Here is a 17010-nt window from a genome sequence, read left to right on the forward strand (position 1 = left end):
GTTGATGTATGGCAAAACCAATACAATATTGTAAAGTAAAATAATAATAATAATAAATGATAAAAAAAATAAAGTGCATGTGAGATGAGGGGTCCAATACCTGGGTGGGGAAGATCCCCTGGAGGAGGGCATGGTAACCCACTCCAGTATTTCTGCCTGGAAAGTTCCATGGACAGAGGAGCCTGGTGGGCTACAGTCCATGGGGTCACAAAGAGTCAACACGACAAAAGCGACTTAAGAAGCACGCACACACAGGTATTGTGTACAAAAGGAAGCACAAAATGTATAGGAAATAGCATAAGACTAACCAAAGATCTTAGTCTTTGTTCTTCAATGGTTAACCGTGTAAGCTTAGGCCTTAGGTTTCCTCATTTATAAAATTAGAGCGCATAAACAATTGCTAGTAATTTGTAACTCTTAAGAGCAAACGGCTCTAAGTCACAAATGTTTCAAAACAATGTTAAAAATCCTCACCTTGGATTGCTTAACAGAGAGTAAAAAACATTGTATCTCCTCCACTTGTCAAAGCCAGTAAATTCCACAAGGAGGGACCTTAGTTTTGTTCACTTATGTATACTAAGTTCCCAGAACAATGGCTGGCACGCTTGATGTTTGGCAAATGGTTGAAAATGGCTTAAGAACTTCACTCCGGTTAAAAAAAAAAAAAAAAAAAAAAAGCTGAGCCCGGAAGAATTGATGCTTTTGAACTGTGGTTTTGGAGAAGACTCTTGAGTCCCTTGGACGGCAAGGAGATCCAACCAGTCCATCCTAAAGGAAATCAGTCCTGAATATTGCAAGGACTGACGCTAAAGCTGAAACTCCAATACTTTGGCCACCTGATGCGAAGAACTGACTCAATGGAAAAGATCCTGATGCTGGGAAAGATTGAAGGCAGGAGGAGAAGGGGACGACAAAGGATGAGATGGTTGGATGGCATCACCAAATCTATGAACATGAGTTTGAGTAAGCTCCGGGAGTTGGTGATGGACACGGAAGCCTGGCATGCTGCAGTCTATGGGAGTCACAAAGAGTCGGACGGGACTGAGCGACTGAACTGAAATTGCTTTCAATCAGTTTTTTGGACAATGATCAATCAGTTTTTTGGACAATGAAATAAATTTGGCATAGCTCCGCTCTTCTGTTTAATCCTCTCATTCCTGAAGTGAAAATGCTACATAATATAGTTCTTACGTGTCTAAAAGGAAGTTACATCTATTGACAGCAGAGTCAGATATTCTACCCCTTGAACCTAAAGTCGAACTTCCCTCCACCACCTGATGGGGCCCATATTCAAAGAAGTGTCAAAACTCGTAGCTTTGTTTATCCACAGGCCTACAGAAGCCAGGCTGTCACCTACTCCGCCCCACTCTCAGACTCGACAATCCCATAAGACAAAGTGTTACGGTTTCTTCTCTTGCGAACCCCACAATTCTAAAAACGGCAGAACTGAAGCCACCAAAGACACAGAACTGGCGGGGAAAGGGATCGGGTACAACAAAACGGATTCTCTCAAGCCCCTCTCGTTCGGAAAAGCCCATGTTGCTGGAAACAGCGTCCTCACCTCCTTCTTTCTCTGGGCAGAGGCTGAGGGAACCCCGAAAACGAGCAGCAGTGCCACCGCCATGATTGCACAGACACACCAACGCCACCAACGCGCTGCCATGTTCGCCTTCTCTCCCGCCTAGAAGGGAAACTTTCCTAGGGCTGGGTCTGAGGGTTGGTTGGGCGTGAGAAAAGGCAAACCAGCCCCCTTTCCCCTTCTCATTGGCCCAGCTCAGCCCTGTCGGTAGTCCCCTCACAAAACGTCACGACGCTGTACTGCCAAACGCCCGCTAAAAGATGGCTCACTTCTAATTGGTCTCCGTTAGCCAATACAAAAACGATAATCTGGAGGTTTTGCATTGGTCCGCTAAGGATGATGGACCACCCCTTTCGTTAAACGTAGAGATGGCGGGTGTAGGCTCTTTAAATGCGCCTGCGCAGTTGTGAATCATTGCGGCTTTTCAGTGTTGGAGATGGCTTAAGGTTACTAAAACAGGGTATTTTCTCCTCAGATCCTTTTAGAAGTCTTTAAAATCGACCGGACTTCACTGGTGGCTCAGTGGTTAAGAATTCGCCTGCCAATGCAGGGGACACGGTTTGATCTTTCCCCGTCTGGGAATATTCCACATGATGCGAGGGCAACTAAGCCCCAGGCCACAACTACTGAGCCAGAGGGCCCTAGAGTCCGTGCTCCAGAGCAATAGAGGCCACCATAATGAGAAACCAGGCACCGCAATTAGAGAATAGCCCCTGCTCCCCTCAACCAGAGAAAGCGCCCGACAACCCCGCCCTTTCCACCACCACCACCACACCTCCCCCCCTCCCCCCGCCCAGGAAGGAAGACACAAAGACTCAGCCTAGCCAAAAGTAAATAAAAACTAAATTAATTTCAAAAAAGAAAACCACCTCTTTCGTGTACTATTCTAGAAAAATTTTGCCTAGCCATATAACTGATAAGACCTATCCCAAGCCCGTGGTTTGGCCTCCAAAGTGTTTCAAATCCAAAAAAGGTAAAAGCAAGAAAGGAAAAACAATATTGCTGAAGGAGATCTTTTTTAAGACGGTGCCACGTGTGCTGAACAAAGCAGAGGTCAAAAGTTATTTTCTAAAGTCCTTATTCATGGCAATCTTTTAGATGTATGAGGCGGGCACCAACAAGGACTTAAATTTTGATTATAGACAGCAAAAGTGTGTGTGTTTTTTTTTAACTTGTCATTAGTTTGTTTGAGGGGTGGATGCCACACTAAGGTAGTAAGAAAGCACTTAGGTCTTTTTAAAGTTTTTGTTTCATAATCAGTTGTCTGAAATACCCAAATCCCTTTTCTAAAAAATAACAAAAATCCTACATAGCAGAACTTTCCATTTATTTGTCCCAGTTCTGTTTATCATCAGTTCATTTCAGTTCAGTAGCTCAGTTCAGTTCACTTCAGTTCAGTCGCTCAGTCGTGTCCAACTCTTTGCGACCCCATGAATCGCAGCACACCAGGCCTCCCTGTCCATCACCAACTCCCGGAGTTCACTGAGACTCACGTCCATCGAGTCAGTGATGCCATCCAGCCATCTCATCCTCTGTCATCCCCTTCTCCTCCTGCCCCCAATCCCTCCCAGCATCAAAGTCTTTTCCAATGAGTCAACTCTTTGCAGGAGGTGGCCAAAGTACTGGAGTTTCAGTTTTAGCATCATTCCTTCCAAAGAAATCCCAGGGCTGATCTCCCTCAGAATGGACTGGTTGGATCTCCTTGCAGTCCAAGGGACTCTCAAGAGTCTTCTCCAACACCACAGTTCAAAAGCATCAATTCTTCTGCACTCAGCCTTCTTCACAGTCCAACTCTCACATCCATACATGACCACAGGAAAAACCATAGCTCACTCGTGTCCAACTTTTTGTGACCCCATGAATCACAGCACCCCACGCCTCCCTGTCCATCAACATTTCCCGGAGATCACTCAAACTCACGTCCACTGAGTCGGTGATGCCATCCAGCCATCTCATCCTCTGTCGTCCCCTTCTCCTCCTGCCCCCAGTCCCTCCCAGCATCAGAGTCTTTTCTAATGGGTCAACTCTTCGCATGAGGTGGCCAAAGTACTGGAGTTTCAGCTTTAGCGTCATTCCTTCCAAAGAACACCCAGGGCTGATCTCCTTCAGAATGGACTGGTTGGATCTCTTTGCAGTCCAAGGGACTCGAAAGAGTCTTCTCCAACACCACAGTTCAAAAGCATCAATTCTTTGGTGCTCAGCTTTCTTCACAGTCCAACTCTCACATCCATACATGACCACTGGAAAAACCATAGCCTTGACTAGATGGACCTTTGTTGGCAAAGTAACGTCTCTGCTTTTCAATATGCTATCTAGGTTGGTCATAACTTTTCTTCCAAGGAGTAAGCGTCTTTTAATTTCATGGCTGCAGTCACCATGTGTGGTGACTTTGAAGCCCCCCAAAATAAAGTCTGACACTGCTTCCACTGTTTCCCCATCTATTTCCCATGAAGTGATAGGACCAGATGCCATGATCTTCATTTTCTGAATGTTGAGCTTTAAGCCAACTTTTTCACTCTCCACTTTCACTTTCATCAAGAGGCTTTTTAGTTCTTCTTCACTTTCTGCCATAAGGGTGGTGTCATCTGCACACCTGAGGTTGTTGATATTTCTCCTGGCAATCTTGATACCAGCTTGTGCTTCTTCCAGCCCAGTGTTTCTCATGATGTACTCTGCATAGAAGTTAAATAAGCAGGGTGACAATATATAGCCTTGATGAACTCCTTTTCCTATTTGGAACCAGTCTGTTGTTCCATGTCCAGTTCTAACTGTTGCTTCCTGACCTGCATATAGGTTTCTCAAGATGCAGGTCAGGTGCTCTGGTACTCCCATCTCTTGAAGAATTTTCCACAGTTTATTGTGATCCACACAGTCAAAGGCTTTGGCATAGTCAATAAAGCAGAAATAGATGTTTTTCTGGAATTCTCTTGCTTTTTCCATGATCCAGCGGATGTTGGCAATTTGATCTCTGGTTCCTCTGCCTTTTCTAAAACAAGCTTGAACATCTGGAAGTTCATGGTTCACGTATTGCTGAATCCTGGCTTGGAGAATTTTAAGCATTACTTTACTAGCATGTGAGCTGAGTGCAATTGTGTGGTAGTTTGAGCATTCTTTGGCATTGCCTTTCTTTGGGATTGGAATGAAAACTGACCTTTTCCAGTCTTGTGGCCACTGCTGAGTTTTCCAAATTTGCTGGCATATTGAGTGCAGCACTTTCACAGCATGATATTTCAGGATTTGAAATAGCTTAACTGGAATTCCATCACCTCCACTAGTTTTGTTCCTAGTGATGCTTCCTAAGGCCCACTTGACTTCACATTCCAGGATGTCTGGCTCTAGGTCAGTGATCACACCATCGTGATTATCTGGGTCGTGAAGATCTTTTTTTGTACAGTTCTTCTGTGTATTCTTGCCACCTCTTCTTAATATCTTCTGCTTCTGTTAGGTCCATACCATTTCTGTCCTTTATCAAGCCCATCTTTACATGAAATGTTCCCTTGGTATCTCTAATTTTCTTGAAGAGATCTCTAGTCTTTCCCATTCTGTTATTTCCCTCTATTTCTTTGCATTGATCACTGAGGAAGGCTTTCTTATCTCTTCTTGCTATTCTTTGGAACTCTGCATTCAGATGCTTATATCTTTCCTTTTCTCCTTTGCTTTTTGCTTCTCTTCTTTTCACAGCTATTTGTAAGGCCTCCCCAGACAGCCATTTTGCGTTTTTGCATTTCTTTTCCATGGGGATGGTCTTGATCCCTGTCTCCTGTACAATGTCACGAACCTCTGTCCATAGCTTATCAGGCACTCTGTCTATCAGATCTAGGCCCTTAAATCTATTTCTCACTTCCACTGTATAATCATAAGGGATTTGATTTAGGTCATACCTGAATGGTCTGGTGGTTTTCCCCACTTTCTTCAATTTAAGTCTGAATTTGGCAATAAGGAGTTCGTGGTATGAGCCACAGTCAGCTCCATGTCTTGTTTTTGCTGACTGTATAGAGCTTCTCCATCTTTGGCTGCAAAGAATATAATCAATCTGATTTCGGTGTTGACCATCTGGTGATGTCCATGTGTAGAGTCTTCTCTTGTGTTGTTGGAAGAGGGTGTTTGCTATGACCAGTGCGTTCTCTTGGCAAAATTCTATTAGCCTTTGCCCTGCTTCATTCCTTATTTCAAGGCCAAATTTGCCTGTTACTCCAGGTGTTTCTTGACTTTCTACTTTTGCATTCCAGTCCCCTATAATGAAAAGGACATCTTTTTTGGGTGTTAGTTCTAAAAGGTCTTGTAGGTACCATAGTGAGTTATAAAACTGGGATGTTTTTATTGAAGAAGAATAATATATTCAAGAGGAAAAGCAGCAACAAAATCAATCGCCTGTAATTTGGATTTATTTTCATGCTTTGGAATATCATATGGCCATTCTTTTAGGGCCTGGTGGGACACACACACACAGAGGAAAATAATTTCATTAAGCTGGAGAGACAAAGAGATGGCATGAAAGGGAAAAGAGCTGGTTCTGAAGAGATTTGGTTTGATATAGAGAAGTGAAAAAAAATTAAAACGTTAAGAGACACTCATAATATGAAAAATACAAAAAAACACTTGGACATGCAATATCATTCCATTTATGTGACCGTGTAGAAAGTGAACAGATCAGTAGCTATCAGGGACTGGAGGTGGGGAGAGGGATTGACTACAAAAGGGCCACACAAGGAGATTTTTTTGTGAGGGTGCAACCTTTCTCACCTTAATTGTTGGAGTGGTTACATACTGTTTGTATTTGTCAACACTCAGAATATTACACTAAAAAAGTGAAATTTACTGCATGTAAATTTAACAAATAAAAAATTAAGGTTTTAAGGTACACAGAGGAATCTCAACTATCATTTTGGCAAAAATTCAGTAAGTGCTGTCATTGAGTCTATGAGGAAGCAGGCACCCTCAAACATTGCTGGTAGTATGCAAAATGGAGGATAACTTAACAATATCTAATACATTTATCCTTTGATTCAGCAATCCCACTTTTGGGGATCTACTTCAATAATAAGATATATGTGCACAAAATTATTTATTTCAGCACTATCTGTAATTGAATTATTCTCAAAACCACTTAAATGTTCAAATGTAGGAGAATGACTACAGAACATAAATACCTTGGAGTTTTTCACAACTCTAAGGAAAGGAAATGAGGAAGAGCTGTATAAATGATATGGATTTTCAATATCTATTGTTAAAGTGAAAAAGCCCAATGCAAAAGTATGTACATATTATGCTACATTTGTATGAAATAGAAGAGGAAATAAGAAAATATATACATGTTTTACCATTTTTGCAAAAGGAAACACAGAAAGCTTAAATCGGAAACTAATGAAATTGGTTTCCTACAGGAGTTGTAGAAAATGGATTGGAACAGTTAAGGAAGGGAATGACACTTCTCTAAGTATACCAGTTTGTATAGTTTTGACTTTTGGAATAATGTTAATCATTTTAAAATAAAATATAAGAGCAAATCATGTGGTTTTGCAAGATGAAAAAAGTATACTTGTGGCGGATTCATTTCGATATTTGGCAAAACTAATACAATATTGTAAAGTTTAAAAAAAAAAAGTTCTGGAGACGAATGGTAGCAATAGTTGTACAACAATCTGAATGTACTTAATACCACTGAACTGTATCCTTTAAAAAGGTTAAAAGGGTAAATTTTTGTCATGTATATTTTACCACAATTAAAAATAAGTTAAACATTTAAAAATCACATGAATAAGAATGGGTTAAAAAGCTGAAATTGAATACAAAACAGAAAAAATGGAGCACAACTCTATTTCAAAAGAAAAACAACTGCACTAAAGAAAATAGAACTAATCTGAATAATTTATGAACACACTATTTTGATTATATACTATTAGTCTAAAGAAAAAAATAACTACAAGCAAATCTTAAACTCTACTAAGTAGATTTGTTTTTCGTAGATAACAATTCTGGAAATATATTTTGTATAATGTAATATGTAAAAACATAGACGTTGAGAGCTAGGATTCTCACTGTGTAAGCAGGGAGATACAAATATGAAATAAGGAAAGGTGAAAAAGGACTTTTGGGGGTTGGACTGGAATTGGCAGTATTTGCATAAATTTATCATTCATAACATATATTTCTAGCTCTATTCACTGAAATGACTAGAAGCAATGACACTCCAGTACAAATGAGCAAACCTAATGCCAAATGTAGGTTGATAAATGCCATCCCTAAAAGAAATCAAGGCTCCTTAGGAAGATAGATTCCAGTGCTGGGGTAAAGAAAGTGCAAGATGAGCCTTGTGTCAGAAAATAAAGAAGTTCTCAAAAAAATAAAGTGATGGAGACCTAAAAGAAAAGACATATAAGCCTTACTATAGGTAAGCTTATTCTCTCCGTTTTACATATGAAGGAAGTGAGTACAATATCAAGATCAAGCAATTTGAAGCAATATGTCTTATATAAGACATATAAGTCAGAAGGGAATCCTACTGACTACATCTGAGACTACTGAGCCTTAAAATAAATCATGATAGCAATGGATTATAACCTTTGGAATCCATGAATCCAAACTGATAATAAACAAATAAATAGGGAAGAAGATAAATTTTCTCCTTGTAATAGAATACCTAGTGTTAAATATGGAAGGAATGATAGAGTTATAAAAATCATTTTGCAACTTTCACACTAATAATTCTTTTAGGCAAAAAGCATAGTTCAGTTCAGTTGCTCAGTTGTGTCCGACTCTTTGTGACCCTGTGGACTGCAGCATGCCAGGCTTCCCTGTCCATCCCAACTCCTGAAGCTTGATCAAACTCATGTCCATCGAGTCAGTGATGCCATCCAACCACCTCACCCTCTGTTGACCCCTTCTCCCGCTTTCGATCTTTCCCAGTATCAGGGTCTTTTCCAATGAGCCAGTTCTTCACATTGGGTGGCCAAAGCATTGGAGTTTCAGCTTCAGCATCAGTCCTTCCAATGAATATTCAGGACTGATTTCCTTTAGAATTGACTGTTTGGATCTCCTTGCAGTGCAAGGGACTCTCAAGAGTCTTCTCCAACACCACAGTTCAAAATCATCAATTCTTTGGCAGTCAGCTTTCATTATAGTCCAACTCTCACACCCAAACATGACTACTGGAAAAAACATAACTTTGACTGGACATACCTCTGTTGGCAAAGAAATGTCTATGCTTTTTAGTATGCTGTGTCTAAGTTAGTCGTAGCTTTTCTTCCAAGGTGCAAGCATCTTTTAATTTCATGGCTGCTGTCACCATCTTCAGTGATTTTGGAGCCCAAGAAAATAAAGTCTCTCACTGTTTACATTGTTTCCCCATCTATTTTCCATGAAGTGATGGGACCAGATGCCATGATCTTCGTTTTCTGAATGTTGAGCTTTAAGCCAGCTTTTTCACTCTCCTCTTTCACTTTCATCAAGAGGCTCTTTAGTTCTTCGCTTTCTGCCATAAGGCTGGTATCATCTGTGTATCTGAGGTTATTGATATTTCTCCTGGCAATCTTGATTCCAGATGGTGCTTCATCCAGGATGAAAAATCATCAATGAATACAAAAACTAGTGGGTGGAAGTTCGATAAAGAATAGGATATACACATAATCTCAATGTATTCTTATATTACTTATTAATCAGAAAGATAGAAACAGTAACTTTTTAGTATAGAAACTTGGAGGCCACACTTCTGACCAAATGATTAAAGCTGGCATTATCAGTAATGAGACAAGGACCTCCCAGGTAGTCCAATGGTTAAGTATCCACCTACCAATGCAGAGGACATGGATTCCATCCCTGCTTAGGGAAGATTTTACTTGCCCCTGGACAACTAAGCCAGTGCTGTACTACTGTACTGCCCTAGGGCCCTCTGCAATAAGAGAAGGCACCACAATGAGAAGCATGTGCACCGCAACTACAGAGTAGCCCCCATTCAACCTCACTCGCCGAGACTAAAGCCCACACACAGCATCAAAGATCCAGCACAGCCAAAAATTAAAAAAAAAGACAAACTAATATTATATATAGGCTTACTGATAAGTTACCCTAAGAAAACACACTTGTTATGTAGTATTTCCGTTAGAAGTGCCTTCAGTTCAGTTCAGTTCAGTCGCTCAGTTGTGTCTGACTCTTTGCAACCCCATGAATCGCAGCACGCCAGGCCTCCCTGTCCATCACCAACTCCCGGAGTTCACTCAGACTCATGTCCATCGAGTCAGAGATGCAATCCAGCCTTCTCCTCCTGCCCCCAGTCCCTTCCAGCATCAGAATCTTTTCCAATGAGTCAACTCTTAAGTGCCTTAACTGAATCTAATTATAAGAAGACATCAAGTACACAAAAGTTGAGGGAACTGTTACAAAATAACTGGCCTGTACTCTTCAAATATATTACAGAGCACAAACTTGTATAGTCAGAAGGTCCATTACCTATTCTGTTGCTTAAAATTACCTAATCTTGATACTGTACTCACTTCCTTCATATGTAAAATAGAGAGAATAAGCTTACGTATAGTAAGAAAATAATGCTGTTAAAGTGCTGCACTCAATATGCCAGCAAACTTGGAAAACGCAGCAGTGGCCACAGGACTGGAAAAGGTCAGTTTTCATTCCAATCCCAAAGAAAGGCAATGCCAAGGCAAGTTCAAACTATGATACAATTGCACTCATCTCACATGCTAGCAAAGTAATGCTCCAAATCCTTCAAGCGAGGCTTCAACAGTAAGTAACTGAGAACTTTCAGGTGTTCAAGCTGGATTTAGAAAAGGCAGAGAACCAGAAGTCAAATTGCCAACATCCGTTGGATCATCGAAAAAGCAAGAGAGTTCCAGAAAGACATCTACTTCTGCTTTATTGACTACGCCAAAGCCTTTGACTGAATCACAACAAACTGTGGAAAATTCTTAAAGAGATGGGAATACCACATCACCTTACCTGCCTCCTGAGAAATGCAAGTGACGAAGCAACAGTTAGAACATGTACGTGGAACAACAGACTGGTTCCAAACTGGGAAAGGAGTACGACAAGGCTGTATATTGTCACCCTGCTTATTTAACTTATATGCAGAATAAGTGAATAAGTAAGTGTTAGTTGCTCAGTCATGTCTGACTCTTTGCAACTCCATCGACTGTAGCCCACCAGGCTCCTCTGTCCATGGAATTCTCTAGGCAAGAATACTAGAGTGGGTTCCCATTACTTTCTGCAGGGCATCTTTCTGACCCAGGGATGGAACCTGGGTCTCCTGCACTGCAGGCAGCTTCTTTACCGTCTGAGCCACCAGGGTACATCATGTGAAATGCCAGGCTGGATGAAGTACAAGCTAGAATCAAGATTGCCAGGAGAAATATCAATAACCTCAGATATGCAGATGACATTTCCCTTATAGCAGAAAGTGAAGGTGAAGAGGAACTACAGAGCCTCTTGATGAAAGTGAAAGAGAAGAATAAAAAAGCTGGCTTAAAACTCAACATTCAAAAACTAAGATCCTGGCATCCAGTCCCATCACTTCACGGAAAATAGATGGGGAAACAATGGAAACACTGAGAGACTTTATATTTTGGGGCTCCAGAATCACTGCACATGCTGACTGCAGTCATGAAATTAAAAGATGCTTTCTCCTTGGAAGAAAAGCTATGACCAAACTAGACAGCATATTAAAAAGCAGAGACGTTACTTTACCAACAAAGGCCTGTCTAGTCAAAGCTATGGTTTTTCCAGTAGTCATGTATACATGTGAGAGTTGGACCATAAAGAAAGCTGAGTGGCGAAGAATTGATGCTTTTGAACTGTAGTGTTGGAGAAGACTCTTGAGAGTCCCTTGGACTGCAAGGAGATCCAGCCAGTCTATCCTAAAGGGAATCAGTCTTCAATATTCATTGGAAGGACTGATGCGGAAGCTGAAACTCCAATGCTTTGGCCACCTGATGCAAAGAACTGACTCATTGGAAAAGACCCTGATGCTGGGAAAGATTGAAGGCAGGAGAAGGGGACAACAGAGAATGAGATGGTTGGATGACATCACCGACTCAATGGACAGGAGTTTAAGAAAGCTCTTGGAGCTGGTGATGGACAAGGAGGCCTGGCGTGCTGCAGTCCATGGGGTCGCAAGGAGTCAGACAAGACTGAGCGACTGAACTGAATTGAAAATTAAGAAAAAAAATAATACCATGAAAGACAAAGAACGGCGGAGGAACTCCTCAGTTTTATAGGAGACTAAAGGTGGCAACCGCCTGCCATGCAGGAGACATAAGAGACACGTTTTTTATAATATTTTATTATGAAAATGTCCAAACATACAGAAATATTGAAATAATTAATTGTATTCTGAACACACACAGCCAAGATTCTATGATCAACAGTTTGTTAAATTTGCTTTATCATAGATTTTTCTACGTAGTAAGAATTCCTTTTACTGTTCTTGCAACGTTCCTCATAACTGGAAATCATTTCAAAATTCAAAATTAAACATATTAGTAGGTAGTAATAGGAAACAAAAAATCAAAGAAATAAACGAAGTTTGGAGGGAACAGAAAGTACTGGCTAGTGTGGAGCGAGATACAAGCTCAAGCCTCTGAACACTATCTTGAAGTTGATGCTTCTGATGACTAGTCTAAGATTAATGTCTCAGTTCTCCTCTAAAGAGCCCTAAACCTGGCTTCAAGGCAAGCGATTTTCTCATTGTTCAATAAATACCCTAAGTCATTTATAAAGCGTGAAACTACATTTCCCAAAAGGCGTGTATCTTTGCGTGCTGTAAAGAGGACGAATTCTATAGGTCTTTACAGGTCTCGCGAGAGATTTCATCAAATCTCTTTGAAGAGCGCAGCCGAGAGCCATTTTGTTTTTCAGGACTCTGCAAGGGTACTAGACGCCGAATTGCTAGAGACCAGCAGCTGTAGTTGCAGCCATTTTATGTTCAACCTCAGGATGTTTCCCTTGGCCAAAAACGCACTAAGTCGTCTGAGAGGTGAGCAAAAATTGTAAACAGATCATTTCCCATCAACTTTTATTCTTTTGTGCTCGTGGTCTCTCGTGCCCTTTCCTTCCATCTGCAGCTCGACCTTGTAATTCTAAAGGCTCGGTCTCCCGCCGCACGCTAAGTAATTGGGAAGATGTCCTTAGCATTAGCCTCATTGCACAGCGTTTCTGTTTGGTTTCCCAGCTCTCTTTCTGTTACTGGAGTCATAACCCTGCTCTGTTTCATTATATGGTAGCCTACAATTTCAAGGGGGACACTTAGTAAACACTTCTTGTTCCTTAAGTAATTTCATAAATTTTAGCTTTGGGGATACAATTTACCCGCAAAAGAGCTTCTTATCCTATTCCTGGTTTCATTGCAGTGCTGCTACCTGCTAAATGGTAGCACTTTGGCATTTATGTTTTTCGTGGATTATTAACTGAATAATTGTGGTTGTTTTTATTCTTACCTAAACGTTAGAAAAGACCCTGCTGCTGGGAGGGATTGGGGGCAGGAGGAGAAGGGGACGACAGAGGATGAGATGGCTGGATGGCATCACCGACTTGATGGACATGAGTTTGAGTAAACTCCGGGAGTTGGTGATGGACAGGGAGGCCTGGCATCCTGCGATTCATGGGGTCGCAAAGAGTCGGAGATGACTGAGCGACTGAACTGAACTGAAAAGTTAGATAAGTACAGGGAAAATTTGAAACCAGAGTTATGTATTGAGAATGCTCTAGATTAGAGAAGTAGAAGTCATTTCCATACTTCATTTGCACTGAAGGTGACCTTGAGTAACGTGAACAGTTTTACAATGAAAGTGACCTTGAGCAATTAGCATTTAGTTCTTTAGCTACCTTTTTATTTTCAGCTTATAGTCATTAGAAGTATTACTAGATTGTGTACGAAACACTGAAGCACCTTTGATAATAACAAAAAATAGTTGCCTGACTGGTTTTTCATATTCCGAAAGCCACGTCTATTCCCTTTTCACTTTGGGCAAATAATTTAACATCTCTGAACTTCATTTTCCTCTTTTGTAAAATAGGGGCTTAGTAAATATACCTACCTCATGGAGTTGTTGAGGTTTATATAAAATTATCAGTAGGTGGTAACTGAACCGTTTTTTGTCACAGAGAAGAGGTCTAAAGAAATCCACTTGTGTAGCATGAGTGTTGAGGTCATGAGGTGTTGCAGAACTGTTTGGTAATCTTATTTTCTTTGCCTTTTGAGAAGGTAGGGCCTTGGACCTTAGGGAACGGGGTTTGGGAGTTGTTACTTTCAATGCGGAATTCACATGCTCACTTTTAACTGCTCTAGAACAGAATATACTGTGAAATGTTGTAGATTTGCCCATTGGAAATGTAACCAAAGGTGAGCTAAGAACGTTCTTTCCCAAGCCCCCCAGGTGCCTCCAGAGGCAGTTTGGAAACTATTTCTACTGAAATAACGGTAATGGCAAAGTTTTAATGTTGTCATTCTGCTCAGAAACTTAGCTCTACCAAAAAAGTGGCTTCATTTCCTGCTCCTGATGTATAGGGGCTTCCCGGGTGGCGCTAGTGATTAAGAAGCCGCCTGCCAATGCAGGAGACATAAGAAACTTGGCAGTCCACTCCAGTATTCTTGCCTGGAAAACCCCTTGGACAGAGGAGCCTGGTGGGCTACAGTCCATAGGGTCGCAGAGTCAGACACAATTGAAGCGACTTAGCACACATGTACTAATCTATACAACTTATCCTTCAGACGTGATTGGTTTTATAGTACACTGGGTTTTCTGTTTCTGCTTTTTTCAGATTTCTTTTTCCCATATCTACATAACCAAATCGTACCTGCTATTCAAAGTGCTTAGCTAACATTTTACCTCCTTATATTATAATGGTTTGTGTCTGTGTATATAATAGCCTTCTCTAGACTGGAAGTTACCTGAGAACAGTGTCTATGTATTAAACTTTTCAAGTTGTTGAGCACTGCTGAGTAAACTTTTGTGAAAATCAAAATCATAAATACTCAGATTAATGAAGTAGGAGCCAAGTTCAAGGATTATACAAATACCGATTTATCATGGATGTTACTGTCATCACTTGTTCTTTGTTTTACCCACTCAAGATTGTATTGGGGAAAATTTCAGACATATTGAAAAGTTGGAATAATTGTCTAATGAACACCCACATACCCAGCATGTAGATTCTACAACTAACATTTTGCACTATTTGTTATATCACATATTATCCATTTGTCAATTCATCTTATTTGTGAAGCATTTCAAAGTATGCAACTTTGCTTTTAGATACAATGTTTTAACATTTTATTATACTGCATAATGCTATAGAGTAACTTCCTTGGCTTTTGTTAAGTGGTAATATCAATTACAAATGTTCTGTCTTCCTGATAATTGGTAGATATGCTCCTGTATTCTTTTTTTCTTTTTAAGTTCAAAGCATTCAGCAAGCAGTGGCAAGGCAGATCCATCAAAAGCGGGCACCTGATTTCCATGACAAATATGGTAATGCTGTATTAGCTAGTGGAGCCACTTTCTGTGTTGCTGTATGGGTATATGTAAGTACTATTGACTGATAATCTCTGTTTTAGATTTTTCTTATTGCCATTTAGTTTATGTATTCAAAATGTTTTCACACAGTAGTGTACATTTCTAGTTAGGAGGGGCTTTAGAGATCTTCTAACGTAATTACTCACTCATTGCAGGAACTTTTCCTCAGCACTGAGCATTAGTTCATCATCTGTTCTTAACATTTCCAATAACAAGTTACTTATGGATCAAAAGGCAGTCTTTTCGATATTGTGTAGCTGTTGAAAAGATCTTATATTGAGTTAAAATAGGCCTCCTCCATATTTACCCATCATTCCATTGCAACACAAATTCTGATCATATTTCCATGTATCAGCCATTAGATACTAGAAAATTTCTATGTTTCCTGGATCTTCTCTTTCATATTGAACATTCTTAGTTCTATCAGTCATTTTGTTATATGGTTTCCGGAGTTTTCATCATCTTAAGTCACCTTTCTTTGCTTAGTCAGTCTTCTGCATTCTACCCTTGGAACTGAGTACAGTGTTTTTGATGGATGAGATATAAAATGACTTGCTTTTAATATTTTAGTTTTTTACATCTAACATTTACCAGTCTTATTTACCAGTTACTGTACTTGATGGTTCAAGTAGGAGTCTAAGTGTGTACTTAATTAGAAGAGTGAACAGATGTTGAATAAATGTGTTATCACGGACATTTTTGGAGGTGAAATGCTCCTTGATGAAGGGATATTACAAATGTCCTCCTTGGCAGTACTTAGGTAGTTGTGGTTGAGTGAAACAATATTTTGAGGAGGTAGTGTAGAAATGTGAAATATCAATATGAATTAATTAAAAAATTTTAAAAATGTACTTGCTCAGTCATGCTAGCTACATCTTAGTTGCTCACTAGCCATATGTGGCTAGTGGCTACTGTATTGGACAGTGCACATACAGAACATTTCTGTCATCTCTGGAAGTTCTGTTGAACAGCACTACCCTAGAGAATTAGAACAGCAATTAGATTTGGCCTACATGGAGAGCACTGTGTGTTTTTAACCTATAGAGCAGAATACCTTTGCCACTTTAGGAAATAATCTCCAAGGGAGCATGGACTCTGATTTAAACATAACTGATAACTGACAGCAATTTAATTCTTACAGATGGCAACACAAATTGGAATAGAGTGGAACCCATCACCTGTTGGCAGAGTCACCCCAAAGGAATGGAGAGAACAGTAATCATCCCAGCTGATTTAATACTGAATTGTTTCAAAATCAACTCATAATTAATTCCAAGTAAAAGTACTATGTACCCATTAAAATATAGCATGTTTGAAGAAATAAAGTATACTTGAAACCTTCATTGTAGGTTTGTTTGTTTCTTTTGTAAATGAAACCAAGCTTGGTTGCTTTTATTTATTTAACCTTTGTGTTAATATTAAGGTCAAAACACTGTACAATTTTTTTAATGCCCTATGCTGCCTCCTTCGTGCTGACATGAGCCTGAGCTGGAGGCCACGCTGATGCACCTCTGTATGCAGGTGAATGAGGGGACAGGGCAGCGGGGTTTGTACAACTTCTTGAATAGCTTTTCTGTCTTAGGTAGTTTGAAAGGAAAGTTTGGCTATCACCTGGAAGTCAACTTTATGGTAGGCTGAAATTACAGTTCATGAATAACTTATCACAGAGTTACTTTGGTCATTTTTGAGTTTAAAACTTGGTGTCCATATCTTGCTTATATCTACTTTTCAGTCTTGTTTATGTTTATATTTGGAATTGCCATTATTAAGTCCTTTTAACTCCTGCCAGGAGAACGTAAGTTGTCACCAGATCCATGAGAAAACTGGTCTTATCAAATGAACTCCTAAGATGTTTGAAGACTAGCTAGCTCCTTGGCTCCCTTGGTACATTTATCTTAATAACCTTTTCAG

The 17010-nt window shown here is 40.1% G+C and overlaps 2 protein-coding genes across 3 annotated transcripts in view; one reads left to right on the forward strand and one right to left on the reverse strand.

The window, feature by feature from the left end:
• Positions 1-1683, reverse strand: part of MAGT1 (magnesium transporter 1) — a 49171-nt gene extending 47488 nt beyond the window's left edge. For both annotated transcript variants that reach the window (XR_015158790.1, XM_086387291.1), the window contains exon 1: positions 1562-1683. Coding sequence is in view for 1 of the 2 variants with exons in the window: in XM_086387291.1 (XP_086243417.1) it covers positions 1562-1663 (102 nt within the window). In the remaining variant the exon portion in view is untranslated. The remainder of the gene's footprint in view (positions 1-1561) is intronic.
• A 10745-nt stretch (positions 1684-12428) lies between these two features.
• On the forward strand, positions 12429-16442 carry COX7B (cytochrome c oxidase subunit 7B). Its single transcript, XM_086387292.1, has 3 exons — positions 12429-12560; positions 14983-15107; positions 16241-16442. The coding sequence occupies exons 1-3, from the start codon at positions 12506-12508 to the stop codon at positions 16316-16318; spliced, it is 258 nt and encodes an 85-aa protein (XP_086243418.1). The 5' UTR covers positions 12429-12505; the 3' UTR covers positions 16319-16442.
• The last annotated feature ends 568 nt before the right edge of the window (positions 16443-17010 follow it).

Source organism: Bos grunniens, chromosome X (genome assembly GCF_055505025.1).
Source record: "Bos grunniens cultivar Pamir isolate PY7600 chromosome X, Bosgru_T2T1.0, whole genome shotgun sequence".
Taxonomy (NCBI): Eukaryota; Metazoa; Chordata; class Mammalia; order Artiodactyla; family Bovidae; genus Bos; species Bos grunniens.